Source organism: Theobroma cacao, chromosome 9, assembly GCF_053813885.1.
Source record: "Theobroma cacao isolate CCN51 chromosome 9, ASM5381388v1, whole genome shotgun sequence".
In the NCBI taxonomy this organism is placed as follows: Eukaryota; Viridiplantae; Streptophyta; class Magnoliopsida; order Malvales; family Malvaceae; genus Theobroma; species Theobroma cacao.
In genome coordinates this window covers 1400786-1411048 of record NC_142647.1, presented here as the reverse complement: position 1 = coordinate 1411048, position 10263 = coordinate 1400786, and the positions used below count along the sequence as shown (strand labels likewise).

Below are 10263 nucleotides of genomic sequence, written 5' to 3'. Positions count from 1 at the left end.
GTAGTGACTTCGTGGGTGAAAGAGATTGGTCTTTAATGTAGGGAAACATGGAATGGGCCTCTTCTTGGGCCTTCTTTCCGTATGCTTTCTTCCTTCTTGAGACACTCCTTATGAGGACTTCCCTGAATTAAATCAATTATTGGGTGAAAATTTCCATAAAAAGAAATAGTGTCAGGATTGGAAATTAATATCCATTCCATACCTGATTAACTCATTAAAAGTTTTGACTCTATCCAATTCAATCTTCCATTTTAGCTTTCATATACCATTTTTAGTTCAAAATTATCAAAGCTTTATCTCCATTAATAAAATGGATTATCCAAAACGTTGAAAAATTCAAAAATAAAGAAAAAAGGGTTTCGATATTAATTTTTAGTATATTAAATTCATCATATAATTATCAAATTGTCACTCATTTAATCAATTATTTTTGAATCGTATTTAAAAATAAAGACTTAATGCCACATTTTTTTTAAGTATGAATCTAACTTGAATGAGCCAATACAAAGAAATTTCACATGCTTTTATTTATTTATTTTATTTTATTTTTTGGGGTTAGTAAATGGAAGTGAAGGTACAAGAAACGAGCTCGTGGGGTGGAGATAGCAAAACCCGCGCGTCCAGTGAGATTCGTCACGTGGCGCTGCACGCTCCTACGCTGCGCCTTGTTTGACTGTCTTCACCACGTGACTTACGCGTGTCTCATCTCTCTATCAGTTTGCTTTCGCTAACTTTCCGCCCCCCTTCCTTCGCCCAAACAAGACACACATTTTATTTTTATCTTCCATATATACCCCTCCTTTTTTTCTCACTTGTCTTAGGTTGGGCTGGGTCCACACTATTTTTTCTTTTTAAACAATAAATAATTAAACGAATTTGAGTTTAAACATGATAATTTGTCTCTTAAACAGGTAAATCTGTTATTTTAAATGATTATATACAAGTTAACTCATTTATATTATCATCTTATCGTATAAATATCTTAAATAGTTAAATTCGTTATTTAAACAGTTGAATCTGTTTAACCTGTTTATAACATGTTTAACTAATTTATATAATCATATTATTGTATAAATATCTTAAACGGTTAAATCCGTTATTTTAAACAATCAAATTCCTTTAACTTGTATATAGTATGTTTAACTCATTTATATTATCGTATCAATCATGTGTAAATAGATTTATTATGTCATATAAAATTTTATTCGGCATATTTAATTAACATATTAATGAAATCATGCATACCCTACCTAATCATGACAAGATCAAACACAATTAGACAAATGGTCAAGTCTCCATTAATTTACTCAACTTTCTAATTTTAAGATGAAATTTTCGATATTTCTAAATTTCTACATAAGGAATAAGTTTTGTGTTTTTTATGCAATACTAAATGTTATATGATAATACTGATATTTTAATCATAAAATTGTTCACGTTTTTCTTATTCTTTTTTTATTATTATTATTCTTTTGTTTTCCCTAACTATTAATGATTAGAGTGTGGATGCAAAAATGGTGCCCAAACCAATCACGGAAGGGCAGATGAGTAAGGTGAAAGCATTTAGACTTTAGACTTTATATATATATATAAGACTTTTTTACTGAGTAAAGAAGGGGATATGTAAGAGGAAATTTGCTCATTGTTTTCGAGAAAATTCATGTTCACATACTTGATTTTTAGGAATAAATATCGAATTTCCATGTAAAAATTCAATAATAATAATAATAATAATAATGAATTGGGCAGAAAGTGCATAGAATTTGCAGTCAAGATTAAGGGTAATAAAGGACAAGTTACGTAATGGGAAAATTCATCCTATTGGGTTAAACCTTTAGAAGTCAATGCAACTATTATTTTATTTGATTAATGAAATGGGAATTATTCCATGAATTGCATAATTGAGCTTGGAATATGCTGAAGCATTTTCTTGGAATATTACACAATACAAAGCTTTTCTAGTTAGGATTAGGAAGAAATATTTTTGCCTTTAATTTTTTAATTAAAAAGCCTTTTTTGGGTGACAAGATTGATTCTTTTTCTTAAAAAAAAAAAAGGAAAAAAGTGGGTAATGCTTTTGGCTTATTGAGAAATATATATATATATATATATTATTATAAATATGAAAAGATAATGGTTGGCATGTAAAAGAGTCCAATAATACCTAACCTTTTTCTTTTATATATATTTTGGGAATGCATTCATGAACTCTCCACCTTGAGTCCATTTTCTACGCAAATTTAGTCAATAATTTTTTGGGTCCATCTTTTGGTTTATATTTCACTTTCAATTTGACTTATTCTATACATATCTTTCAAGAAAGCAAAGTTTGAGTTGGACCATTTCTTGTTCATCGACCACGTCTCTTTTATTATTTATTAAATCCAAAACTCTTCTTTTTCTTATTCAAAGAGTGGAAATCCGAATTTAACATTGAATCGTTAATCTTTAAATAAAAATCAAGTAATTAAAATTAATTACTCGAATATATAAAAATGGTACATTTACTATCTTTATTACCCATTAAATAAAATCATTTTTTTCACAATTTTATCAACAATATGCTTATTTTTACATCCAAATACCCAAAAAAATAAATATAAAAATCAAATGAAACTAAAACCCTAAATAAAAAGAATAATGTGGAAAAACCCATAGTTGATCATCACCCCTTCATGCCATGTTTGTGAAACGCGGTTTCTCCCATTATTAAATTAGAGAATAATATGAAGAAGAGAGAAGAGAGCCAAGAGTATGCTAACCATGGCTCTCTTGATGATAATATAATATATGATTAATCAATAATTAATTAATCATAAGCATAATAGTTATGAACTAGTAGTAATATATATATTATACGCATGTTGCATGAGACATGATCATGGCATGATATCTTTTATTACAAATTGATTGCCAATATACTGATTTTTGTATATTTAAGGTGGTAAGGGAATTAGGGTTAAGCAGAAATTAATCAATGATCATAATTAGAGATTAAATGATTATTTAAACTTAGTTGCTTGTCTTTGATCTAAGAGTCTTTACGTCATCTTCATTATTTAGCTGTTAAGTACAATTAATAAATAAATATAATTAACCTGCTTTTATTTTATATCTTTAACTAATGAAAGTATAGGTTATAGGCTACTTGAAAAAGAAATTGTATCTCTCAAAATAATTTAAAAGGATTTATATTTGATACATCGTGAACTTATATTTATTGTCAGTTCGAAGTTTGTTAACTTTAGGTGAAAAGTCAATATTTTCAAAAGCAGATTATGCACTATCTGTAATCAAAGGCCAGAAGGAACCCACCCAAGAAGATGACAAGCTATCTTCTTTGGAAGACAAGTTCCAGAAATTTCTGATTTAGTTAATACAAATGACTTTATGATTGTTCATGAAGAAATAAACAAGTTGGTAACATGGGACCAGGAAAATTAAAGACATATGCCAAATGATTATTTTACTGTAAGATCAACTGAATCCAGACAAGGGTGTGATCGGTTTGGTTTTCCTTCTGGTCAGATCTACACAGTATCTCATTCAATCCCATTGAACACCAAGAAACGAAAATGGTGGTTTAAGGTAACTTGTTTTCCGAAATCTGAGATAATGGTATCCCGGATAACTAGATTTATTCAGACAACAATGTCCGCAACATGGTGTTGCAATGGTGAAAGCCCATCACTAATGATTGAACAGAAGCTTCACGTCTGTCACTGTCTGGTCCAAAGCAAGAGCTCAAGAGAAAACAAAGCTGCGTCATTGCTGTTTTGTCCTTTACAGTTAAGATTGTAACGTGATGGTGCTAGGTTACCCAACTTCTAACTTTCTACAACACTTTACAGTGGACAGTAAACACCCTCCCCAAAAAAGGGTTTCTGAAGTGTGCCACCATATCTAAAGTAATGACGTTCGTAATGACTTTCATCGTACCAAACTGTAACAAAAGCTTCCCTTTTGGTTGGTTAGTTACTATTGCAGTATTCTCCTGTCTTTACTTATTGTCTTGTCCTTGTCCTTTGGTTGTTTGTAACGGTTGTTTCTGCAAATCTTAAGGGCATTCCGACAATAATTTTGGGTTTGGAGAGTTTTGAAATTTAGAGTTGCAGAGGCAAGTTGTCCAAAACTGGACGAACAGCAAACCAGAAAAAGAGCTTGTCTGTAACCTCTTTATTGCTTCATTTATCTTTTCCTATCTTCAAAATAAACATTAATTCTAGGTGTCCTAAGAGTTTCATTTCATTCCCATGTGAAGCAAATTGGGCTGAGGAGCCTCATGTCTGATATGTAATCCAACATGTAGAGTCTTTCTCATGTCAGATTTGCTATGACAAGAGATACGACATGGAAACCAGGAATTCTCTGCAGGAGTTACATAATACAGTGAATTTACAAGAATTTTACGTTTGAAATTGCTGTTCAGGAAACTTACATCCAATGAAATTTATGGGATGCTTCAGACTTCCATGTGATACCATATGACTATATCGGCAACCTGAATCGACAGAAACATTAAATTTTGTTGAAGATTAGGTTAACACAACCTGGAAAAATCAGTATCCTGCAGATATTTATTTTACTTGGTTGACTATTTCTATTTCTATCCAACCTCTATTTTTGGGGGTGCTTGTATATATCTAATACACTATCTATATACCATGTTGCAGTCTCATGGCATTTTCCATTGTGATTTCTCTACTACCCTTTTCTGCAAAGGTGAAAGGTACCTCTGAATTTATTTCCTTGTTCAAAAAAGGAATTCTGTTTGGTATACAATGACTTGGCATTCCCAAAGAGTTCAGTAAAAATGAGGACTATGATGGGCCAAGGAGGCAGAGGACTGACAATTCTCCGGATTCTGTGTGACTGCATGGTTGTTTCTCCCACTCCTTAGAGCTCATGAAAATGTGTGAGAGGCGGAGCACAACTTCTGACATGTCTGGACGCTGGCTCCAGTTATCATCCACACAATCCTTGGATAATAATGCCATCTTACCAAAAGTTAAAACAAGAAGAATGAGGTTAAAGCTCTAGTGGAGACCAAATCAACAACCAAAATCAAGCATAGTTCCATGGAAACCTGAAAGTTTAAAGCAGGAATTCTGCCTAAACCCTTAACTGAAGAGCATTTATAATACAGCCAAGTCTGGGGCCACACCTACCTAGTAGCCAGATGGGGAGGCTGGGGGTCCCTGGCCAGCTCATGACCAGCATAGGATCCAGAAGTAGACCCAGTGCTGTGATTAACATACCACACCAACACAAACCATGTTTACGACTTTGAAACCTTAAAACATAGTGGCAAGTCACCGTCATGATAAGCAAAATTCATGCTACTTCCAAAGGAGGCAACATATTGCTATCCCCTCCCCAGTGCATGATTTAATAACAGAAATGCAATGTAAAGTGTTATTTAACATCAACAGATGCTGATGCTGATCTCAAGGACAAACAATAAATTTGTGAGACCAACAACACATCATCTTCCTTGGCACAAGAAAAGGAGCTCTATTCTAAACAAAAAGAGAAATAACTAACAGGGGAAGACCTGTAACAATGCATCAATATTGAAGAAATTGGAGGACAAAAAAAGAAATGAATGTGGTATACCTGTAAAACAGAGTCTTTGTGGTAGCGGGTAAGGTTTGGATCGATGCATTTTGCTAGTTCAATCATGGGCTTTTGAATATCAATTAATGCTGATAACATCTGGAACACAGTGCAATTCAAAATAAGATCAATAACACTTAAATATATCTAGGGTCAGTATGATAAAATGAACATTCACTAGCTATCAATATGCTCAGTACCAGTATCCTTTTTAGTATTTCCCTGATATTGTAACTTTTCATCCTTCAGATATAAATCAAAACTGACATTTTTCAAGCAATTATCATGCTTGCAAAGTCAAGGAAGAAGTAGTTCATATGATGTAAACTCACATAATCCACCACCGTTCGATGTTCACTGTAGTGATTATTTCCAGGGCTTGCATCTCTGCTCAGAGCTGGTTGGCCAGTTAGTAATTCCATAAGGACAACTCCAAAGGCATAGACGTCAATCTTTGTTGTCACACGTCCATCTCGCACATACCTTGTTATGAACATTTACAAGTGCAAGAATGGGACAACATAGTTAGAACTTACAATAATTGTACAAGTGCTACAGGAGACTGCTAATAGATCGGCTTATACTCAATGCTTTGAAAAAACAAAAAAAGAGCTTATAGTGAATAATGCAAACAACCAACATACTCAGGGGCAAGATAACCAAATGTGCCAACAATTCTTGATGCCACAGCACCAACTTCTGGAGAATTGTCCAATAGTTTTACCAGTCCAAAATCTGCAATCTGCTTGAAAGAAACTAATCTTAATAAGCATGAAAAGCAAAAAACTAACAAATATTATGATCTATAAATTCCTTCTCAGCATAAAAACCTTGATAATGATTTCAAAATTTGAGAAGATTCACATGTGAGAAACTGTATGAATCACATTATAACTCACCTTTGCACGAAAATTTGAATCTAAAAGAATATTGCTCGTCTTCACATCTCGATGAACATAATATGGTTTTGTGTGCTTATGTATGTACTCAAGACCATTTGCAGCATCAAGAGCAATCTGAACACGCCTAATCCAAGAAAGTGGCTTATAACCTGTGGATTCTCTGACCTTAGTATTTTTAATTAAGATAGCTTCTTTTATGTGCATGTGCTTGTTGAAGACAGAGAGAGGAAGTATAACAAAGGTATTTTGTATTGGCAAATAGAAGTCAGACTCAAAATCCCTAAACTGTCCCTAGCAGGTGAAAACTAGTCCAGTAAACCGCAGGGTATTGCCTAATTAACCCACACCTGATAGTAGGAAGTCTGAAGGAGTCACAAATTTCTTCAAAGGCATATAGTACAGGGTCATAACTTATAGCAGGGAACAAAATGTAAAAGATAAAGAAAGATGCCACCAGAACTAGAGGATTTTGCTTCATCTTAGATAAGAAAATAACAACTAGTTTCTTCGTCCCTTGCTTAAGACTATGATTGCATGTTTTAGAATCCATACTTACAAAATTAACATAGGTTAAGGTTTGCTAATTAAAAAAAAAAAATTGCTCAGATAATCACTGACTTGTCAGTAAATTCATACCTCTAAGGGTGGACCCATGCAGATGATCACTTAACGCACCATTTTGGGCAAATTCATAAACAAGAAACAAAGAGTCTCCACCAGCAGCATAACCAATAAGCTCAATCTAATTGAAGTTCACACAAGAAAGGAAATAGGAGTTTAGAAATAAAAGGAACAAAAGAATGCAACTATCACATTGCTAAAACAACACATACCAAGTTTGAATGATGCACTTTACAAAGAATATTAATCTCCGATAAAAACTCTTTTGACTTTGTGTTTTTCATCTGCTTGATGGCCACATCCTACATGCATAGAGGATGAAAAGATAATATCCCTTAATGCACACTTCCACAGATTTTTCGAATTAAATCCCATATAAATTTGAAGGACTATTTTTATGAAATGAACATGTACAGAACACACATGGAGATTCCTTTATCTTACAGCTCCTTTTAATTTTCCGAGGTAAACAGATCCATAAGAGCCTTGGCCAATCTTTAAAGACATACTAAAGTTAGAGGTTGCATCACAAACTTCATAATAAGGAAACACAACAGCTTTATCAGAATTGAATGAGGAAACAGTGCTTTCTCCAGATTCTGCAAAGAAATCATTAAATAACCAATTTAGAGGTAAGAATGCAGATACTCTCCAGCAGTTGAAACTGCAGTGATCAACTCCTGTTACTTTAAAGAAAAGAGAAAAAGAAGACCAGATATCTTAAATTTCAAGGAAACCCCTTACTTGTGAGAAAAGTGCACAAATCAAAATAAGAATGCAACTGATCCATCTTTCTTGAACAGGGCTTTGGTAGCTGAGTACCCTTCTTCTTATATCCCTTCCAAGAAACAAGTATGACTGTCAATAGAATAACAGCAAAAGCAGCTGAAATGGCTCCAACCACGACATGAGTTTGAGATTTTGATGCCTTTTTGATACTTGAATCTGCAAGGAAGGAAAAAAGAACTTCAGATAACAAGGTGCAAAATGAAAAATGCACAACAATGAACAACGGAGTTGGAAAAACACTAAAGGAGAGGAATTATTCCCCAACTCAAAAGAGGCATTACAAAATTACAAGAGCACCATTCCAAGATGTTCTAATCACTATATTCACTTCCACCAAAAGTAAAATATTTGGTAATGTCAAGCATTATGTAAATTTGGATGTATATACACACACATAAACATTTATTAACAATCATAAAGGAAATGAGGAAAAAGAAGGAAAAGGTGAATTTCTCACTGACCTTTGTTGTCATAGACGATAAGGTTTTGAAGGCCCTCTATTAGTAAATGCCCATGCAGAATAAAAGAAGGATGATTAAATGCTAAACAAATTTTAAATATTAAAGGGAACTTCAACAACTGAAATCTTTATAAAGGAGTCATAAAACTAGTTTCTATATTCTACCACACCTTCTGCTTGGCAATCATCTAAAAGTAAGGTAAAACTATATGGCCATATGATGACCTGAATAAGTTTTAAACTTAAAATAACTTTCATGAGGATACCATGAAACTCCTTTAACCATACAGTAATGATATAAGGCATGCATCTACTAAGATGTTTTATGTGCCTTTGACCATCAAAGCTCATGCCTTGATATATAATCCTGAAAAGCTTTTACAACTACAATGAAGAAAAAACCAATCAACCCAATAGAAACTTAATAGCGCAATCCTGCAAGTAACGAACCAAAAAGTTTATCTTAGACTGAATCGGTCATCAAATATTTGAAGTGAAAGTCATTTCCTTGCCTGGTTCAGGAATAAAGATCACATCTCCCTCATGAATAAGCTTTGGATTCTCAAGCCTATTCAACCAGGCAGTTTTATTTAGATCTGCATCAAATCGTGAACAGATTGTATGCAGTGTATCTCCCTTTGTGACCTTGTAAGTGACAGTATCTGCACCCTCAGAACAACCACATAAGATGTCCAAAGTCACAGTTTGTGATGGAAACAGTGCCTTTTCAGGCTTTTCCACAACAAATGACCCAAATTTTGATGAAATGCCATCCCATGTATCCTCAGGTTGGACTTCGTACTCCAGATGCCAAGTAAACTCATCATGGCCAGCTAAGCAGCTACAATTTATTGCAATCAAGAAACCATCAATGGTTCTATTAACTGCATTTGAATTTACATGGAAAAAAGCAGACAATTCTTCCAGGCTTATTGTGGTTCTTGGAACATAATATAGTGAAGCAGGACAAGATTCAGTTAATGACACATTGCAAGAGATAGGAGTCACATGAAGACTATGGCTAGTGCATGAAAGCCAAGCCAATATGATAACACCCACCAACTTCTCTAAACTCCCCAAATCCTCAAAGCACATTTTTCCAAAGTAAAGTAAAAGTTACTCCTGGATAATTGTAATAAAGCACACACTCGACTACAGACCAGGAAATGCCAAACAAATGAAGCACAAGTTTTTCTCGAGTGTAAGTTCTATTTTCTCATATATATATATAGAGAACCAAAAAAGCTGACTAAAATGAAAGAAAAGAAAACTTGACTCCAACAGTGATTATCAGTAACTTCAAGAAAAACCAAACCCAAGTGAACTGAATATTGTCTTATATTAGGACCTAAAGAATGACAATTTCAAAAATCAAGTCTGTTGCTTCTTCCTTTCTCCTACATTGCTCAAGCAATCAAGCAAAACTCAGTAGCTCAGCAAAAGAAGCATCTTTCCACCAAGAAAAATCATACAAAAGTTATAAATTCTTAATGCAAATACCATCCAATTAAAAACTAGATAAATTTGCAAAGATAGGAGTAAAAAGGGGAAGCTTTGAGATGCAAAGCATCAAACTTTAGAAAGGTTATGCAAACTGAAAATGGAACAATAGAATAAGAGAGAAGGGAGTGTAACCTGGTGGGGTGATCGCGGATTCATTCAACTTGGATGCTTTTGTGTAAGAAGACGACACGACAAAACAAACAAGAGACTTTCAGTTCCTGGGATTTTGTTTAGATTCTTAAAAAGACGCGGTTTTGACCATTGTTCTGCCATTTGGAGGTTATGCTTGGAACTGCAAAGGGTATCAACAGCAAGATGTATCGTTGTTTCGCTTCTTCAGTTTTACACACCGAGGCCGGCTTTGTCTCTTTG

General features: G+C 33.8%; 1 protein-coding gene across 1 annotated transcript; it reads right to left on the bottom strand.

The window, feature by feature from the left end:
• Positions 1–4351: 4351 nt before the first annotated feature.
• Positions 4352–9899, bottom strand: LOC18587809 (lysM domain receptor-like kinase 3). Its single transcript, XM_007011822.3, has 11 exons — positions 8901–9899; positions 8390–8425; positions 7884–8084; positions 7584–7738; positions 7352–7441; positions 7155–7260; positions 6516–6667; positions 6261–6358; positions 5949–6099; positions 5617–5715; positions 4352–4997 (listed from the first exon to the last, which is right to left on the bottom strand). Exons 1-11 carry the CDS (start codon positions 9481–9483, stop codon positions 4821–4823), a joined length of 1848 nt encoding a protein of 615 aa, XP_007011884.3. The 5' UTR covers positions 9484–9899; the 3' UTR covers positions 4352–4820.
• Positions 9900–10263: the final 364 nt, after the last annotated feature.

Bases quoted from the DNA above. Each gene is read 5' to 3' on its own strand.
- LOC18587809 (XM_007011822.3), bottom strand. From the start codon at position 9,483: ATGTGCTTTGAGGATTTGGGGAGTTTAGAGAAGTTGGTGGGTGTTATC. The intron at 7,261-7,351 runs GTATGTGTTGTT...AACTTCAATTAG, and splicing joins AAGTGCATCATTCAAACTTG to ATTGAGCTTATTGGTTATGC. The intron at 6,359-6,515 runs GTGAGTTATAAT...TCTTTCAAGCAG, and splicing joins ATTCAAATTTTCGTGCAAAG to ATTGCAGATTTTGGACTGGT.